The sequence below is a fragment of the Abramis brama genome, assembly GCF_963993115.1.
Source record: "Abramis brama genome assembly, chromosome: 15".
In the NCBI taxonomy this organism is placed as follows: domain Eukaryota; kingdom Metazoa; phylum Chordata; class Actinopteri; order Cypriniformes; family Leuciscidae; genus Abramis; species Abramis brama.
In genome coordinates this window covers 15,461,350-15,482,200 of record NC_139977.1, presented here as the reverse complement: position 1 = coordinate 15,482,200, position 20,851 = coordinate 15,461,350, and the positions used below count along the sequence as shown (strand labels likewise).

At 38.1% G+C, this 20,851-nt stretch overlaps 1 protein-coding gene across 3 annotated transcripts in view; it reads left to right on the top strand.

The window, feature by feature from the left end:
* The window catches only part of tenm2b (teneurin transmembrane protein 2b), a 256,831-nt gene that overhangs the window by 153,167 nt on the left and 82,813 nt on the right, over nt 1-20,851 (top strand). Inside the window, exon 1 of one of the 3 annotated variants that reach the window (XM_084137420.1) lies at nt 8,804-8,888. The exons of 1 other annotated variant lie outside the window; for it this stretch is intronic. In XM_084137420.1, coding sequence (XP_083993546.1) covers nt 8,873-8,888 — 16 coding nt within the window. In that variant the 5' untranslated portion in view covers nt 8,804-8,872. Of the gene's footprint in view, nt 1-8,803; nt 8,889-20,851 lie in introns of those variants that run through there. One more of the 3 variants, XM_084137421.1, reaches the window with a different exon arrangement.

Genomic DNA, 20,851 nt, shown 5'->3' with positions numbered 1-20,851 from the left:
GGATTGTTAACTGTAATTTAGTACCCTTTTTAATTAAATGCTATGATTAAAAAGAAATTGAATCTTTTACAAATATCTTATTTTTTTACGACAATGGCAATCGTAATGTGATATGATTAGAGTTTTATATATTCGATACTACATAAATAGAATTATGATAAAAGATTTGATTTTGCTATAACTGATATTGCTGAAATGAATGCAGAAGCATGAAGAATAGATGATGTAAATAAATGGAAAGATATGCATGAACGTATATGTGAACAGATAAAAAGAATAAGCAATACAAAAGGTTAAATTAGTCAAATTCATGTGACTTGGGTTATTTTTTCAATAAATTACAAAATATACACTACTGTTCATAAGTTTGGGATCAGAAAGATTGTTTTATGTTTTTGAAAGAAGTCTCTTATGCTCACGAATGCTGCATTATTTGGTCAAAATTGCAGTAAAAACATATAATATTATGAAATATTATTACAATTTCAAATACAGTAACTGTTTTTTCCCCAGAATTCTTTTTTTTATTACACTCGTCTTTACAGTAACTTTTGACCCATTTAAGGTATCCTTGCTGAATTAAAGTATTATTTCCTATAATAATAATAATAACACAAATTTTACATGGTAGTTTATAAACATTTTGAAATGTTTTTATTATTTTCAAGGCATATTTTAAGTAGGCCTACTCTATGTGCAAAAATAAGGATACAATATATTTTTTGTCATGTGCAGTGTTAGATGTTTGTTCTTGGTCAGGTATAGCTTGTCATCAGGGTCGGCTGTCGAGTAATTTTGAGTCTTTGATGGGGTTTTCTGAAAGTTACTGTGGAAGTCTAAATTATAGCATGAAAAATAATCTATAATTTAATATTCAACTATATCAGCTTATGCTGTTTCTCTCTTTCATTTAGTGTCAGTATTGAGAATGTGTGTCTTAATTGAGCTTTAGGAAGTTATGACTCGTTTATCATATCTTGCTGCATCAGTGTATTCAGAGAATTAGCATCATCTAAAACAATAGATCATAGTATCAACAACTATGCCTGAGAAATGCAGCAAAGTAACTTTTGTAACATTCTTATTTGGATTCTTATATGTTGGTATGGTGGCTCAGTCGATAGTTCTGTCACCTCACAGCATGAAGATCCCAGGTTTGTGTCCTGTTTGAGCCAGGATGCTTTTCTGTCTGGAGTTTACATGTTCTGTCCATTTGGGTTTGGGTTTCCTCTGCATCATAGGTGAATTGGGCACACATACTGTTGGACAAGTGGTTTGAAGAATGGATGGAAGTACTTAAAAAAAAAAAAGTCAGAAGCTAAATGAGTACAAATCAACCTACTTTTAAAGGTACATAAATACCCTTACTTTTGTCCCAAAGCAGCTTGTCAGTCCAGACGACTCAGGAAAGTAAACTTTTTTTTTTTTTTTTAGATGGTGCTTGGGCAGGTCTTTTTTGGTCCTTTTCAAGTACTATGGATTATTCAGAATGTATCTTTTCCATTCAAATACACTCCAAAATAATTGTGCCCTGGAAAAGAGAGGATGGAAAAAAAAACTACAGTACATCTGATTTTTTTTCTTGCGGAATTATTGATTACTGCAATTCTTAGTCCAAACTGATGCTGGTATCCAAAGAGCAGATCCAGGAGAAGTTCAGGATTCTTTTTTTCTGCTGCCTCACTTGCCATCGGCTAGCCTTTAGAGAACAGTCCTTTACTGTGTGTTTAACTTTACAGTATCTGGTCTCCATTGTGGCCCTTTCTACAGAGAGCACCACCTGCTCTATAATCTCCTCTGCAGCCCAGCAGGCACTACACACACCTACAGTACTGAAATCTCAGTGGTTTGCTCACTCCTGTACATGTTTCCATCTCTGGGGCTTTTTTGTTGGCCTGTTTCTTTGTCCAGCATTCAGTCTCATTCAGTGTTTCTCTCTCTCTCTCTCTCTCTCTCTCTCTCTCTCTCTCTCTCTCTCTCTCTCTCTCTCTCCCTCTCCTTTAATAAGTCAGGAGACATAGAGGCAGTCTGGCAGAGCGGAATTAAAAAGGAGGGGACGGAGAGGGACAGTCCCACTGGTCCCTCTCCGTCCCCTCCTTTTTCAGTGGGGATGGCACGACTTGGTGCCGGCATCCAGGCATGTGTTCTACAACTAAGTGAAATTTAATGAGCGGGGACATCTACTTTATGAGCAGAAATCTGGACTGGGAGTGAAGGCTCCAGGGGTGTACAACATTGAAGAAATAGAAAGTAGCTCTTTGACTCAATGTTCTCTGACACACTCCCTGAGGACGAACAGAGTGGAATGTACAGCACCTTCAATTAGAGTTCCAAAATGCAACAGCACGGCTCCGGTAGACATGGCTCTGCCGACTTTAATGACGTCTCTAAGTGTGCATGTAAGGTTTTGAAGATGTAGTTGAAGGATGTCGGTTGTTACCCGAGTATAGTTTAAAACCGAGTTTAAATGAACGCAGTCAATTCCTTTATAATTATCTTTTAAAAGCTAGGGATAGCAATTATATTGGCTGATATCTCTTGAGTGGTCTAAATGAAAAGGATCATGTTGTTCTAAACCAGTATGACTGTACTTCCTTCTGCAGAACACCAGGCTCACTGGAAAAACATGCTGTGGCGACATTTCTGTAAAATTATATTAGGTTGCTTCTTGCACATCTCGCAGCATTTTGAAAGTAAAATGTCCAGTGATAAGGAGCTGGTTTTGTGATGCAAATGTCAAAATGTATTAGTTTACAAATCATGCACTAAAAGTGTTTTGAGGTCTTAACACTTTATTGTGAAAGGAACCACGCAAAAATAAGTTTATTAATCGATAATCTGCCCTTATAATTATAATTAGTCTGAAAAGGAATAGATCTTGCTGGTGTTTTACTGACCCTATAGTGTTCATTTTAGCTAGAAACTGCAGTGAATTGTATTTATAGGTATGTTTTTGATGTTTTGCAAAAATGTAGGTAGAGGCATGTTTTTCCAATGAGCCTAGTTAGACATTTTGAAGAATACTGTTTCAGTTCCATACAGTGTCCATAAATGATTAAGGTTTTTTAATTTTTGGTTGAACTTCCCCTCTATGTTCAAGGTTTTCTGTACAATACTTTGCTTTGTTGTACATAATACATTTCATAAGCCCTCGCAACCTCAAGCTTTCCCAAGTGCGTCAAATTTAGAAAATTATTGAGCTTTCATTGCTGCTCTGGACCCATGCACAAAGCAGTTTAATTGTTTAAAAAAAAAACAAGAATGAGAGATCTATTTGCATTCAGCAAAAAATAAAATAAAACGGGTGCATAGAGAATAATAACAGCATTTTATTAGCTTGGATGGCACAAAGGCTTGCAAAAGTCTACGACACCTGGCAGCTTGCACATTCAGTTCAGGCCGTGGTTTACTCAAACAACGCTGGCGTAATTGCTTTCTGCTCACTGTCATCACAAAAGAACTGTTACACACAGAAATCTTGCTGCTCTGAATGAAAAACTATATGATGTTGCTTGAAAATGTCTCCCGTGGAACACAAGCTATTGGTCTTTTGTGTTTCCGTCTATTTGTTTATCATCAGTTCTTGGCGTACTGTTGTACCGAATCCCAGAGCATGTGTGTTTTGTATGTGCACAGCACCCCGTTTCTCTATATCTGCGCTTTTCTAAAACATTACTGATAATTGCATTTTGACTTCATTATGGGACGACCAGCAAGAGGCCAAATTGGATCTGTTTATCTGATGCCCAGCAGTGTGGAAAGATTCCATTTAGGAAAAAAATGAGGTTTTCTGCTGTCATTTTTCTTGATAGGGGAGTGGTTCCCAGCATGGGAGCTTTGACATGGCAGAGGAGGGTAAAAAAAAGAAATTACTCCGCGTACCGTAAATGGGCCAAGCAGAAACAAACGAATCTTGCGAAGGAAGAAATGAAACGAAAAGAATGCGCTTCACAGTAAAAGAAAAGACTTGTGGCAGCTAACATAAATTTAAACAGAGACTGGTGCACCTTTAGGGGAAGACACTAAAGACCAGTTGCCGATCAAACCAGAGTGACTTTCCCTCAATCTCTTTTTTCTTCCCTTAGTCTCTTTCTCGTCTCTTTCGATTATGGTAGGTAATAGGGGCTGAGCTTTCAAAGGCCGTTTTCTGCAGTATAGCCATTGATGCCATTTTGACAGAGACTGCTTCTGGAATGTGAATGTGTTTGAGAATCATACGAGATGAGATGAGAGGAGACGAGAGGTTGCTGCCACACAATAGGCCCACTGCCAGGATGAGAAGCATGAGGAGAAAGCTCACCGTCCCTGTGGGGAGACGCAGTGTGTGCGGAGCGATGCAGACAGAGAAGGGAAGGACAGCCAGGCTCAACCTTTATTAGTGTGATAATCCTCTCATCAAAGCCAAAAACTGCAAGAACATCAGATATATTTTCTAATAATGAATAATGAACTTTGAGTGCAGATTTGTTCTACACAGACTGCTGATGCTGTATAGAATCTGTATAGTCTGGTTCACTTTGCTTTAAAGGATAGTTCAGTCAAAAATGAAAATGTTGTCATCATTTACTCACCCTCGTGTTGTTCCAAACTTGTATGTGTTTCTTTATTCTGTTGAACACAAATGAATTGAAGAATCTTGAAACAGTTGTTGGACCCCATTGACTTCTGTAGTATTTCACGCTGCAAGCTGAAAGACATGAAAAATGACCCTCAGGAACCACATGAGGAAGCATGCTGCATGCTATATTTTGCCATGTTCGAACATCTACAGTAGCCAGATCGGATTGGAGATGTTGGAGCTGATGGTGATTTCATTTCATATTGTGTGGTATATAGAGGACTGTGTATGGAAGTCTATTTGTGAATAGCCAATGCAATATCATAATGAAACATTTTTAGTTAGTAAATCTTTACCTAGAGCTAACTGATGACCATGATCACAGTTCATGAGATCCCCTCGGTTTCTAATGGCACTTTTCCACAGCATGGTACGGCTCGGTATGGCTCACTTAAATAGGTTCCAAGCAAGCCGTACCGATATTAAAATGTGACATGTAAACACTGCAGATCACTGATCACTGGTCAGAGAAAATCATCACTACCAGCGTCATTGGGTTTGCGTCACGAGACACCAAACCCGAACAAACAAACATCTTCGTCTTGCAGTGAAAACATCCACATGCTGAGAATCAAGAACACCATTCAATCAATCTATATGCTTCATTGCTCCTGCGTTTTCAGTTTGTTTGTGTCGCGTTTACGATGATGTCACGGCACGTGCTGAGCCGTACCATGCAGATGAAAAGAACCATAAGTTTCAGGCTTGGACAGACAGGCGGTTATTAGAGAAAAAGTGTCTTGGGCAGAGCGCAGGCTGATCTTCTTCAGCATTCTGGTCAGCTTGGAACACCTGAGCGGCTCATTAGAGTGCTTAATGTTCTGGTTCCACTCTCTGCGTTTGAGCTCAGGGAGATTCTGCCCACGCCGCATTAGATCAGCCTGTGACTTTCCTGCACAACTTGAGGACAAACTTGTTCTGCAGTTCATAAGTTAAGGAAAGACTGAAGCAGGGTATAGAATTAAAACCCACCATCAGCCACATGCTGGTACTTTTTGCGCAGTGGGGGATAATTTTGCTTGTCTACCACCCTTGGTGGCGGTTGACATGTAGGACATTATATTGACATTTGACAAGTAAATCCCATTGCTTAGATGCAAAGACGTGCTTGAAAAAAACACATTTGATTGTGTCTTGATGAACAGAAAAAACAAAGGCTGTTGATTTGCTGTTTGTTTGAATGTTCAGTGGCGCTCTGTTGCTCATGCATGCAGCACAAACATTTTCAATATAACTAATGCATGTGAGGAGTTCGTTTTATTTGTGTCTGCGGTCTTAACAGAGTTTGCAATATTTCTGAATACAGACCATCTCAGGAGTTTTATATATATTCTGTACATGTCGCATTCTATATATATACATATATTAGTATCGATACTATTATTATCATTATTATTATTAGTAGTAGTATTTAAATAAATAAATAAGCTAGTGTCTAATTCCAAATGCCATTGCTAATATTTTGTTGGTAACTTTTTTTTCTTGGGACACATTCGTAATAATGAGGGGATATTACTGTATTTTGTCTTGCTCTTGGGTCAAGGTCAGACAGTTTATTTGTTTAGTGTTTGTGATGCTGTTGTGAGCAGTATTTTAAAAGTATTATATGTAAGTTTTATTTGTATGTGTATAAAGGTTTTTCTGTGCATGGCTATCAGTCGAGACTCGCTTTCTCTCCCCTATAATGGAGACTCAGGAGTCATATACTATCTCAGTGAAACAGAACCACCAAGGGCACTAAGTATTTTTGAGCTCTCTCTCTCTCTTTCTGTGTGTGTGTTTGTGTGTCATCAATACCTATACCTTTGTTAGCAAGACCAAGGAAGTTTCATTTTGTCATAAACTGCACAAGGCTGTTGAGTTGTTCTGTATACAGGATTGCAACCATTTTGCCCAGTATTCAATTCTCATTTATTTGTATTGCGCTTTTCACAAAATACAAAGCAGCTTTACAGAAAATGCATGTCTACATTACAATTTAGAGTGATCTGCTATCAGAGGTTATGTATTTCAGAAATGTACATATACAAATCACACAGTTAGCTAACAATGTATTCATTTAAACAATGTATTTGGGTATTCACCCACCACTCTCAATTTCTCTTGTGTTAAAAACTGACAAAATTGGCATACCTCCAAAACAATACATAACATGTACTGTATGTCATCAACCATTCATGCCAGAGTCATCCTTTTAAGTAGGTTTATGGCGATTGCATACACAAAGAGTTGAGCTTGGCCTCCTCTCTTGCTCTTTTAAATATGGGCACATACAGTCTCTCTCCTCCATTGTTCTTCTATTCCTGCATCGCTCTCTCTCTTGTTTGTCAGTGTGCTGGAGCAGCAGTACTTGCGTTGTCTCTGGGCGGTTGGCTTCTTTGTGAGTGCTGGCAGCAAGGCCCGTGCTGGGGTAATGAGGACGGATGCCCGCGCGTGGGAAGAGCCGGCTGCTTTGTAGTGTCTTTCCGCACAATGCGAAGGTTCTTGGAAATGGTCGAGGAGCGGCACCGCAACACAGCAAATACATCCCCACGCCAAAAGAACGTCAGTTTTAGGCGAGACAGTTTGTCTCTGAATTAAGCTCTAATGAGATCTCTTCTTGTGCTCGCAGCCGATATCTCTAAAAGAGAGGGTGTGCCTTCAGATTTGTCTTGGAGGAAAGTGACACCACCTGGCAGTGCTAGAGGTGCTGCATGGGTAATGTTTTGTGCTCCTTAATAATGTCTAACTCGCACCTAATGTATTATCATAATATGCAGTGACATGAGTGTATCTACCATTAAGAGCACAAATCTGACAGGCCCTGGGCGAGGACACTGTGACATCCCAGAAATCCCAGGGAACATCCCAGGGAAATTGATTCTGTTGTAATAATGTGACAGCAAACAGACCTTATACTCCTGAACTGATTCATTTAAGTGAGGATAAAACAGAAGTTAATAAGGATTAATGTTAATAATTGGAATTCAATCTTTCAACTTTAGTTTATTACCTCAAATGATATTTCTGATCCAATCACAACCTGCTCATCCAGTTTTGTTCCAACAGCCACCGCTGTTCGCTTCTGACCTTTGTGAGAAAGATTTGTCTCATATCCAACACCTGTTTATTCTTTAGCATAAAAGAGATAGTTCCACTCAAACTAGTTAATAATTTACTCACCCTCATGTTTGTCCCTCATGTTAGACATTCTTTCTTCTGTATAACATAAAAGAAAAATATAAAATATTTCTATCCACCTAATTTTCAACATAAAAATTGGTGCAGCCATTAGTAAATTGAATGTGCAAGGCTTCAGGTGTCATCCGCTTCCAGTTATTTTATACAAAAAGCTGTCAGTAATACTGCTTGATATTGCAAACTGATTTTTCTTATATATTTTTTATTCATTATCATATTCATAAATCCACTGGTTGCTAGCACAAACAGTTTTACCTTTTTACCATTTTGCCATTAGTTTTAGGATTAGCCTACCACTTTATCATTATTGTAGTTATTTACCTAGAGTGGCTATAAAGATCGCACATTCAGATAAAACAGCTTACTTTCGCGTTGCAAAATACTGTAAGGTGAATACAACAGCATGTGTATGTGTATAATGCCTCGTAGTGTTCAGTAAATCGGATAAACCGGATTGTAATTCTCGTATCTCTGCATTACATTTGCCCGCTGAGGCTTGCCATTAATAACAGTTTCAGCAAGACATTTAACATGCTCAAACCATAATATTCTGGCTGTAAGGCAGCAGCAGGAATGTCAAATATGAATCTTTCAGCACCTGATTAATTAATATCGATCTTTGGAAACGGCGTCAGTGATGAAATATCGATAAAACATCACTGCGTAACCGATGCGATCAGTTTTGGTTTCCTAAGGCACGGAGCGCGACACCAGAGCGCATTTTTGGGAGGAGAATAACCGTGAGGGGCGCGCAGGAGGAGCCCTGATTCAAATCAGCTCAGTGACTATCACACACCATGAGCTCACCTCACCATCCTTACGCTCGCTCTCTCTCTCATTCGCCCGCGTCTCGGTGAACCGCTGGCTGTGGCGCATCTCGTGGTATAACCATCAGCGCACCACCTGACACACCTAAACAGCTCACGCGTCGCCTGACTGACAAACACGACGACACGAATACAACACGGGGATTCAAAATTCGCGCCGTTGAGGAGCAAGCTCTCGTGCCCAGCACTCTTGTAACGGCAGAATGACTGAGTGACAGTGAGAGAGAGAGGACACTGTGCTCGCAGTATGGAGAAAAGGAAAGGTAAGAGACTGTCATTTGACAGAAGGCTCTCATTTTGTCTATATTAGATCCATTTACGACTCAGTGACACAGGGAGTTTGACTTTTAGCGGCGTTTTCTTCTTTTCCTGAGGAGATACATTTAAGTTCAGTGATAAATGGTGACAAGGATTGCCGCGCGAGACGTAAATTGATGCGTTGGGACACTATGCAGTATGGCATACATTTTACTTATAGTGAGGTAGGCTAATTCATGTGGATATAAACAAGGGGTTATTTAGTTTTAATTGGTTTTATTCACGCAAGAGTCATAGACATAACGGTAATGTGTTAATCTCTACGACAGCGTGAACATCCACGTACATTATTTAGTAGTTGTTTTGTATGCGCGCGTATGTAGTACATGGCCGCATTAGGCAACCAAATCCTTTTTTAGCTCACCAAGAAATGACTCAAGTTAAATATTTCTCATTATAATCAAATTATCGTTCGCCTTGAATAATCAGTGTCGCGAGTATGCGTTGATTCCACAGTAAGTTACAAGCGAGTTTATATTCAGCATGATATTGTTCATCTGTTAAATGTAATGATTGTTGTCAAATGAGTCTGGAATGTATGATAGTTCTAATTTATATTCGTCTGAGTGTTGATTATGTCACGAGACACACCCATATGTAAAGTCTGACTTGTGGCATCCTGATTGCAATCAAAGTTTGCATCTGTGATACTGTATCAGGATATCTCATGCAGCTTAGTAATTTACTTTTTTGGAGCTTGTTTTTTACTGCTTTACCTTATCCATTTTTTTTATTATTTTTTTAACAAGATGAAACTCACCATTATAGCATCACCAGCTAAACATTTATGTCTTAAGACAGGGCCGCTGCTGGCCAAATCTGTGCCCTAAGTTGAATATTTTTTTGTGCACCTCACACTAGGGGTCAGATAGATATACATAGATCTTCAATAAAATGATTTTTTAAAAATGATTTACAGTTGTAGTTTTAATGTATAAAATACAAACTAAAATGATAGCCTACATATTAAATAAGAACTAACAGTTATTTTGGTAATCCAGTAATCTGTTTATTATTTTGATAATTAATTGAGTAATCGATTTTTTTTTTTTTTGTGTGTGGTGATAAAAATAGACCTAAGTGAACAACAGCCTTTAAAGTGACTTAAGATGCATATATAATAACAATGAGGCAATAATAATTGGTGTTTGGTGTTTTAAGCCCCCAAAGGTGCCTTCCAGGCATTTAAACAATCAACTTGTGTACATTACTTATTATAACAAATGCTGGCAGAGGGCGCAAGTGGCCTGGTGACTGTTTTTGTTACACTTTAAAGCATGATTAAATCCTTGTTTAATATTGGCCAAACAACATTTAATTCAAATTTCCACTTAATCTTGATTATTATGCGATATAAATGCAATGCCTCTGTAGTTTTTTGAACAAGAACATGTGGACAATCTAAACATGCAAACTCAGAGCAAGGGTTTAAACATATTGATGGATGTTAGCGTAGCACTCGTAACACTCCTGTGTTAGCGTATAGGTTTATAAATGATAACACAATGCTATCCTATATTATGATTTTTTTATTGTTTTAATATATTGAGCAGCCTTAGAAAACGGTCTAATAATGCGGTTCATGGATTCTCATCTGTGGAATTACGGTATTTTGCTGGTTAATCGGCTCGGGAAAATTGCAATCGAGGATTTTTTTTAAATCGAACACTCGAATTTAATTTAGGAATCATGACAGCCCTACAAATATAGGCTGCACGATTTGGGGAAAATGTCATATTGCGATTCTTGAGGTCAATTATTGCGATTGCGATATAGGCTAGCCTAATAAACAAATGGTTTCATGAGTCAACTTGCTTGGTTCTCAAGGAAAATGCTCACACAGATTAGTGATAATGCTGAAATGTGTTTTTCTCAACTCAAACTAGCAACGACAACTAGATGTACAGTGTTTTCAGATTAAAATAAGATTTTTTACAAAATTAAATAATGACATCTTTGCATTACTGCAAACTTGTTATTGTCTCAGTAGTACAATAAAACAAATAGAACAATAAATACGAACATCTGTATGCTTATGAAAATAAGATATTTTTAACATTCTGTCCAGACAAGCAGGGACATTTAAGAAGGATGTAACATATGCTTTGTCTAAACTCAGTCTGTGGATCATTTTTGGTGTAAGTGTATTGTGATTGTCAAAACATTTGGTAGCTAAACAGAATTTTGTTAAGTTTAGTGACAACATGTTACAATGTTTACATGACACAATGACTGGTAGGCTACTGTTTTTATTATTGCTTGACACAAATTTCACGATTTCAATTCAAATCTTGTGATTTGATTCTGATCTTGATTCAATATAGATTTATTTGGATAAATATTAGGTGCAGTAGATACATGTACATTTTTCTCAAGAAAAAAAAAAAAACTCACCTAATGCTGTAAACATACAGAGAGCCCAGTCAGCTGGTATTATTATGAAAGGTTAAAAATAACAACTCAAATTAAATATGTGGTTTTTACTAGGCTACAATAACAACGTTACAATATTTTAATGATATAAGTAAAAAATATAATAACACATATTTAGGAAAATAGTGCTCTCTCTATTTAATTTGTCTAGCCAAATAACATGCTATCAAATGGCTTTCCTGAGGTAAATGTAACGTTATGCGTCATATTGTTCTCCAGCTGTTTTATTGACCTCTTTCCGCGGTTGAAAAACACTGATTGATCGATATTATGTATGAGGCATAAACCATTCGGTAAGCTGTACTGTATCTTTCAACACACCTATTGTTAATTCGTCTTTATTTACTATTAACTAGTAAAGAGTAAGAGATGTTCGGTTCACGACCACGATCTGTCACGTCACATTTACAAGCGCCAAAACGCTATTGTTTGAATTCCGTAATAAAATTGACAGAATCTGAGAGCTGAGAATTTGTTTCCTATCAAAAGTAACCTGCTCTGTCTAGTCTGTCGGTGTCCGTGTCCTCTTTGCTCCGCAGTTTTTCTCTGCGTGAGAAAATGGATGTGTGGTGTGAGAGCGTGTGAAAAGTGTCAATTGCGTGAGTCTCAAGCTGAATGACTGAGATTTGGCAGCCCTGCTCTCTCTGCTCATTTTTTTCTGGCCACCAGTTCAGTGTCCGTCTGCTCGGCATCATCTTCACCTGTTCTCCGCGCTGCACACCGGAAAAAGTCACGACGTGACCATACTCGCCACACGTGCCACTGCCTAAACTGAAACTGACTGGTCTTCTTTTTATTAGCGGTGTAGAAAATGGGCAAACAGCTCTCAGAGAGAATGGGTTGTCATGTCCACACATGCATTTATTTATTTAAAAAAATCGCAGCATTTAGCGACATATAATCGCATAGGCTTGACATCGCGATTGCGATATGATTAATCATGCAGCACTAATCTCACCCTTTAACTTTGATAGCAAAAAAAAAGAAAAAACATCTTCACATGTTTGTGAAGTGATAGTTGTCGATCAATTATGAGGTGGGGACAGAGCAGAAGCGGGAATGGCGTGTCACAAGCGTGCGCATTTTTTTTTATATATATATTTAAGTTAATATTAATATAAGAATGAAAGTTTGTTTTTTTTACCCCCGGGATTGTTGCCCTACACAAAATGCATACTCTGTGTATACAGAGCGGCGGTAATGTCTCAAGATGTTGTGCTGCCATATTTCATGATTTATGGAGAGTTGAAGAGCCATTACCTCTGCGGCCCCTCATCTCCCTTCCTCTCTTCCATGGCCTACATTTCAACATTTCTTAGGGACAGGGGAACACTCCCTCTCCCATCACTGTTGTCCAGCAGCTTCAGTCTTCCAGGGACACACTCATATCTCTCATCCACCGCTCATCTCTGACTCCCTCACTTCTGCCCATGCTTTAAGTATCATCACTGGTGCTGTCAAAGAGGAAGTACGTGAGAAATGGTGCCTATTTTCCACACACACTCCTCCAGCCTAATGGCCTGCGTCTCAAAGGCCCACTCCATCATCCTTAATGGACAGGAGTTTAGTCTGGACTAAGTTTAGTCCGTCTGCCATGGTCTCTCGTTTCACGCTTTGTATAGTATAAGCTTTAGTTTCAGTTGTTGTTGAGAAATATGCATAAAAGGATAGTATGATTGGATAGCAAATGGTATCACTTGCATTTGAACTTGCTGTTTTGCTGTTTCCGGTATATCTAACCAGAGGCAGTCTGAAAAGGCTTTTTGAATAAGTAGGTCGTATGGAATTAGTGTTTGCTGTTAAATCCCCAGTCTTTTATTCATGTTAATTACAGCTATGTGCTTTTTCTCTTTCAGTCTCTGTTGAATGTATGAAGCTTTATATTGCAAGACGGCTTGTTTTGTAGCACTTGTTATCATTGTCATGCTTATACAGCATTTCAACAATCATTTAATTTAAGTGTCTTATAGAGCGAGAGTTTTAAAACATGACTCATTTCTATTAATATTTATAAACCCATTTTCATTTAGACTTCAGTGCACACTGTTTTCAGAGCAAGTTATTTTTTGTTCCCCAAACAGCAATATAATGTTTTCTACTGGATTTAAAGACTGTGCACTTGTGCATTGTGTTGCTTATCCAACAAGTGACGCATTACTAAGCCTGCATAAAAAAACAAAAAAAAACGTTACTGTTCATCCTACTTTAGGAACTGTTGCCATCCGCCATTTTCTCAACCAAGCTTTTTCCTCTTTTCTCAAGTAAGTCTATGGAGCATCTGTGCTTTTGGCTAGTTTTGATTGAATTTTGTGGACGTGATCCAAAAATATGATAAAACATTGTTGCCAGGTCAGTTATAATAGTGACACAATCTACCCAAAGAGGATATATGCTCTTGTTTTTAAACAAGATTAAATGTATGTCATTAGAAAGCACACCTACATATGTTTCAAAATAAATTAATGTTTCTAATTTAATGTCACTTCATAGTGTTGATTGAACTAAAGAGTTCACATTAGTGAAGCATAGTAGAAATGTTAGAAACAAATATTTTCACTTTAAATTGCAGTTAAATTAAACCTTTTTATTTGACTGCAAGAACTGTTTGCCTTGATTCTGATCTGCATGTTTCTGTGCAATTTCTTTCAAAGAATCGTGGCAGATAAAAATACTTTGAATTGCTACTATTCATTCAAGTCCATGTGAGAATAATAGCTAATCCATTTTTTTCACCTCTTTATGAACACTGAACACTCATTTACTGAATATCACACTCTCCTGTTCTTTCTAATGAAATGTTTTATAAAACTTGTAAGCAACAGTAACTAGGTGGCCAGAGTTTAAAATAAATGTTTAAAAATGTGCTTCAGAATTGAAACCATTTATGCTTTATTTTCTGTTTGTTTTTCTTTTTTTCTTTTAAGTGAGTGTGCATGTGTATGTTGTGATAGCTCCCTTGCTGTACAAGAGTTGCATCACTCCCAGCACTGATACTCTATAGGGGGAGCTGTGCTGAACAACAGCCGCTGCTCTTCTCCTCGGGGTCTGATGATGCAAAGCATTGCTGAGTTTGCCTCAGTGCAGTGTTCCTCATCCTTACCGGAATCAATGGTTTGCCCCAGCCCACATGTCAACGGTCACAGCCCTACAGTGTCCAGCCTGATACAGGGTTGACCACCCTGCCCACTAGCCCTCTCCTCACTAATGACCCAGGACAGCTGTTCCCCTGGGCCCTTCTCATCGCCTCTGGACACTGACACACACGGCTGTCACATGTGTCAGCTCTGACTGACATCTGCCTCCCAGCACTAGAACAACCCTGATCTCCATTAGATTAGGCACAGCTTATCTCAATAATTCATCACTTAGACAGCACTTGTTTCTCTATTTATAGCAGTGGAGAAGTTAAGAATTGTCCATTCAGTGTGTGAGTCCTCTCGCTGAGGTTTGTGTGTGATATTTAAGCAATATGTTCGAAATGACAAGGGCAATATTCTGTTTTTGTAGAGACAAATATTAATGAAGACGTTGCGTCGTTGATAATCTCATATTGCGAGGCCGCCGATTCATAAACTCATTACCGCTGAGACCTGCTGTTGAAAACTCTGGGCAATATGGTGTGTCTGTGACCAAATCTAGTGCACTTACTTCAAAGGCTTCAGTTAAATTTAGTAATCCCTATTTATGGATTAGAAGGCACCGTTTGCGATGCTCAGAAAATAAACTGCTCAAGAGGAAAAAACATTTGAGACAATGTGAGAGGAGAACGCAGACTAATAAATCGTATTTTGTTATGCCAGTGATCCAGACAGACAGACAGTAGTTGGAAAAAGGATGCAAGCTGATTGGAACGAGCCAAGTGTTGTCAAGCGGAGAGGCGCGTTCTCATTGGATGAAACTCATCCTCTTTGATCCCTGGCAAGGTTGCAGAGTTCTTAAGATTCGAGACATAGGAAGGCGTATCGGTGGGAGGATGTTCTATGGAGGAGCGGGGAGGAAGCTTTAGAGAAAGAAGCAAAAAATGAAGGAGAGGGTGAAAAAAGTAGGCCACTTTTGTTCTGTCGCGACACCAGTTAAGAATATTGTCTATCTGACATAGCAGATGTCAAAGGCAGCTGCAGTCGGTGGGTTGGTGCAGTGATTTATTCATGTCCTCGTAGGAGAGCCAAAAGCTGATGACAGAAGAGAAGTCCTAAGTGCTGCTTTGTGTTATATGAGAGCAGACTCAGCAGTTCACAAGCAGACTCTCTTTTATGATAAACCGGTCCAGATTGACTGATAAGTACTGATATTACCATGTATCTTAATACTGTTGCTTGCAGAATATAATCAGAGAAAAATACTTGAAAGCTTTACTTAAACCGAGCAAGAAGCCTGTTTTTACTTTGGGATATATATTCTGAGTTTCATAATATCTAATGATGGGAATTTCAAAATGTTTTAGTACTTTAACTAGTTATGTACAATTTTGTTTGTAACTTTTTGGATATCTTTCAGTTATTTTTGGTTGACATTTAGAGCCTTTTTAATTCATCTGTATTTGGCTGATAGTGCTATTTTTATATTTAGATAACATTTACAGTCAACGCTTAAAGTTAACCTTTAAAAACTCTACGAATTTAATAACACTTAAATGTAATCTTTCACAAAGCTGAAAATAAGTATTCCTTTTTCATATGGTACATTAAAATGTTGGGATTCCTAAATTCACTTGTAGCATAAATGATTGATTTTAGTTTTAGTGTTTTATTTTTTATATTCATTTTGACACTATTATATAGAATTTTAAAATCTGGCATAACATTCTACAGCCTGTACTAGTGATGCTTCACAGAGCACTGCTTGAATCTCCTCCAGTCATTTTCGGATGGATTTCAAAGACTATAAATTATCATAGGGAGCGACATCTACTGACTACAGCAGCCAGACAGTGATGCATGATTCACTGAATAATGCCGTTTTATAGGATTGGCTTAAAATACTTTAAATCAGTCAGTATATTTACATTATATGTGAACATTGTCTTGTTAACATATTAAACAATTTATTCATTAAAGATAAAAAGTATTATACATACCATACCATACAGTTTATTGTTATTTGTGGTTTGCCAGAGGAGGATGGGCTCCCCCAGCTGAGTCTGTTTTTTTTTATTTTATTTTTTTTATCTTTGCCACAATCTCCTTGCTACAGTTATAAACTGAAAGCGTCTGCTATGCTCCATACAGATACAGCACTAGCTGCAGCGTCGCAGCACAGTGCATCAGGAGTCAGATATCACTTATCATTCCAATGTTATCTGTAATACTGGGGTTTTCACAAGTTTATATACCGTGTGAAAATTTCCTCATCATGACATCCTTACTTGATATGCCTCCTTACTGTGATGTTTGTGACTAGCCTGGCCAAAAGACTGAAATGGCATGACATGTTGACAATTGACATGTTTGAAATCTGATTGACATGGCTTCAGGTGCACACCTTCAATAAATCGGAGAGCAAAGATGAACAACAACCAATAAAATTGTGAGAGGAAAGAGTGTGCGAGGAGGATAGAGATATGGCAAGAGGGAGCTAAAACAAGTTCAACTGTGTTTCTCTTACCACAAACATTTTTTTCTTTTTTTCAGTGATTAGTGCAAAATCAAACACAAGCCCATTCTCCATGCTGTTTGTATGCCCTATGAAATCCATTTAATTTTTTCCAAAATTCAGTTTTACTTTTTTCAAAATGAATTTTTTTCCATTTGAATTTTTCTGGATTCTGGTTTTTTTTTTTTGGGACTCCCATTTTAATGGTTAAATACAATTTTTGTATTCAAAAAATAAAAAATAAATAATAAAATTGCATGTTAATTGCAATTTATTTTTTTATTTATTTTTTGCTGTATTTTGGATCAAATAAATGCATCCTTGAAAGTGAACATAAGAGACTTTATTCAAAAACATTACAAATCTTTTGAGCGCTAGTCTGCTAGTAGTTGGGTAAAGTGAGAGCACCATCATTTCCTCAACATGGCAGAAAACAAGAACCGAGTCTTTAAATGATGTTTTATTAACAAAGTTCGGGAGGAGCACGTTCAGATAATTAACACAAGTGGAGAGCACTCAGCAATCAACGATAAGAGGTGTATATATATATCTCACCTCAATTCTTTGACAGTTTAGCAGCATTCCTCCACCACCCCTTCTCCACACTTCTAGTCCTAACCATTTACATGAGGGGGGGGGGTACTCTGGGTTTGGGCCGAACTCCTAGCTCGGAGCCCTCCCCCCTGACAGCACGCCAATTACGCATTAAACTTTACTCCCTCCCAGTAGCGTACCTATAATGCCTTAAAATATTGTCTCCGTAGGCAGCTCTCTGAACATAGCTATATAACATGTTCCCTCAAACTGTTGCACCTTTCCCAAAAATAGAGAGCCCCTCCCTTCTAGCAATATGTCCCCAGGGGCTTTAAAGAGAAAGGGTCAAATCTCAGTGACATCAGTGTCATATCACATTATTGCCAACTATCACATATTATTATTAGAGTGCATACGTTAGATACGCAGCCTGGTGTGTCATGCATTTGCAGCGACATACTGTATTGCACAGTGTCTCGTGTATATATACAGATGAGTTCAAATCTGTCATTTCCAGTCTGTTCTCTTACTTCCTTTATCACTGAAATGACAGCAACATTTTTTTTTAAATATACAGTTGGACTTGACTTGATGTTGGCTGACTTTAAAAGAGCATTTGTGTTCATAGATGCTGTGACTTACATTTTACATATGTGTGGCTTATTTCATGATGTTTCATATAGTTTTCAAGGATTTGCTGGGAGTTTGATTGTTATTGATAAGGGCCTTTTATGAATGTGTCGATCACTGAAATCAATGCCAAGGTTACCACACAGAACTTACTCTGCTATAGTTCAAGGCTGAGATTTATTACACAGAAAACAGACATTGGGCAGTCAACAGCTCTACTGCATCCCACAACACTGAAATGGAGAATCACTGTAAGCAAACAGACTGAGAGAGAAATGAGGAAACACAGATGGGTCGAGACAGACGGTGAGATGAAAAGGTAGCTCCCACACCTGTTTTCAACCAAGCTATAAAATAAAAGAGAAATCCTCGCATACGCCTGCACAGCTCTTGATATTTTTGTATGTGTTTGGCATAAGCGTTTCATTTTTCCCTAGATATTCTTCTCAAGTTTAACGTCTCCATAATTATTCCCACTAACAACTTCACAAAACCGTCCAGGACGCTGAAGCATCGTGCTGCTTTGAACTTTTCGCTTACGGGTGTTATCAAGGGAACTTACTGTGGCCCACTCCATTTCCCTCAGATTTATCTACAAACCACAGGTGCCCAGTCACCATGGGAACTACTGCACTTCTGAAGAGGTTACCCAAAAATGATCCAGTCCTGCTGACTGTGATTCTCCAGCTGGCCAGTGTGTGTTTGCTACCACTGACATTCAGACAGTCACAGCAGTTTTCTACTGCGCTACCTTTACCAAATTTTAACATTTTTAGTTTAGATACGGTGCTTTCTTTATGTATGTTCAAAGCCAAATTTGCTGTTCACCATCATTCCCGTTTGCTTCTTCCACCTACATTTACACTTTCTTTTTATAGCTTTACTATAGGGGAAAAAAATCAGAAATGGGATGTTTATAATACAGTATCTGAATTGGTTTGCTTAGACAGCAATGAAAGCACGTAAAGATCAGCTTTATGATAGATAGCTTTTTTTAACAGAAGATGACAGATGAGGGCCAATTATGATTTTGGTTGAACTATCCCTTCAAGAAAGCTGGTACACCAAAACAATATGTGTTGGGATTTGAATTTCGTAAGATTATTTTTTAAACCAATGTTTAGGGATTTTAAAATCTGAGATAAAGTTTGTGCAAACTATGTGAAAAATAAAGTTGACCTCAATTAATTATTTTGAGCTATAAAACATTAACCTCCAATAAATAAATGGTTCCTCTATATCCTGTCTAACAAACATCCCATTCCATAACTAAATTATCCATAATTATATTGTGAGTCAGTTATTTTCTGTTCTTTTCTGTGACTTTTGAGCTGCATTCAAAGTTTATTGGCAAAATGGCATTATTAAGCTTATTGTGATTAACCTGACCAATTCGAGTTATAGAATTGTGTTAGATCTTGTTACAGTTGATTTGAGTTGATAATTGTAGTTATTTTGGAAGTTTGAAGGCTTTAATTGTGTTCGGCGAGATAATCTTGGCAATAAAATTTGTTTTGTTTGGCGGCCTCATGTGTTGCATGACTTATGATTCCCCCCATTTTGTGCGGGGCGACACAGACGCACATTCACTGTCCCCCTCCCCCCCTCTGTGCCCATGATCCTTTTTGCCTTTGTTTGTCATGTTGGACACCGATATGATAAATCTTCACAAATGTCACTGACCAAACTATTGTGAACGCAGATGCAGCAGATCAAGAGGGAATGCGAGAGAGAACGTAACAGAGAAAAAGGTTGGGAAGAAAGAGAGGGGGAAAGGGAGAATGAGTTAGAGGGATTGTGCAGGAGTTGCACTGTGTTTGCCTGAGAGGATCAGTCCTGAAACAGAGCTAACGGCTGCACTCCAGTTTGAAGACCTGCTAACTCACACTCACAGAGGACAGCTAAAGGCAACAAGATCTGTGTGTGTGTGTGTGTGTGGTTTGCAGCTCTTGTGTGTGTGTGCTGTTGTCTCCTGGTCTGCCACAGGTGTCTGCTCTGTGTACCCGACAGATAAAGGAGTGTGGTGAGTGATAAATTGCGCTTGTTGCGGTGTGATTTGTCACTCTTTTTCCCACAGTTGGACTGCGTCCTCTCCCATCTTTCCTCCTTTGATGGTAGACAATAAAGTGCCACTGCAGATTTTCTCATTCTCGTCCACTCATCTGAAAAAGGATGTTAAATCATAATAACAGTGGGACAAGGCGTATACGCGGTGAACATGATTTCACCAAGTGCATGTTTCTGGATCAACATCTTTGTTGATGCTGGAACAACATTCCAATAAACCAATCAGATTTGACAGAAGTTTATGTCAAGTTTAACAACCAGGGTTTGGTGCTTCTACATCATTGTTATTCATTTCCTGCTGATCAAAATACATTGTTCCCAGAACATGTCTTACTTGGCAAAATCACTGTGACCGGGTATACGCACAAATACGTTTTCGTGTAGAAATCGTGATTCATCACTGAGTTAACACTTAACACTCGAGTTAACACTGAGTTAATTATATGACGCACATTTTTTTGCCTGCATCTGTTCATTAAAAAATACATAAAACAATGCAATTCAGATACATACAAACCTTTCAGTGTATAAACATACTATCTTTTTAATATATTATAACTTGGTATAATGTAATACCTTAATTAAAATTAATTTGATATTTTTTGGGCATGAAGGCAAAAATGTCAGGTTGATTTAACAGTCCTGACATAAA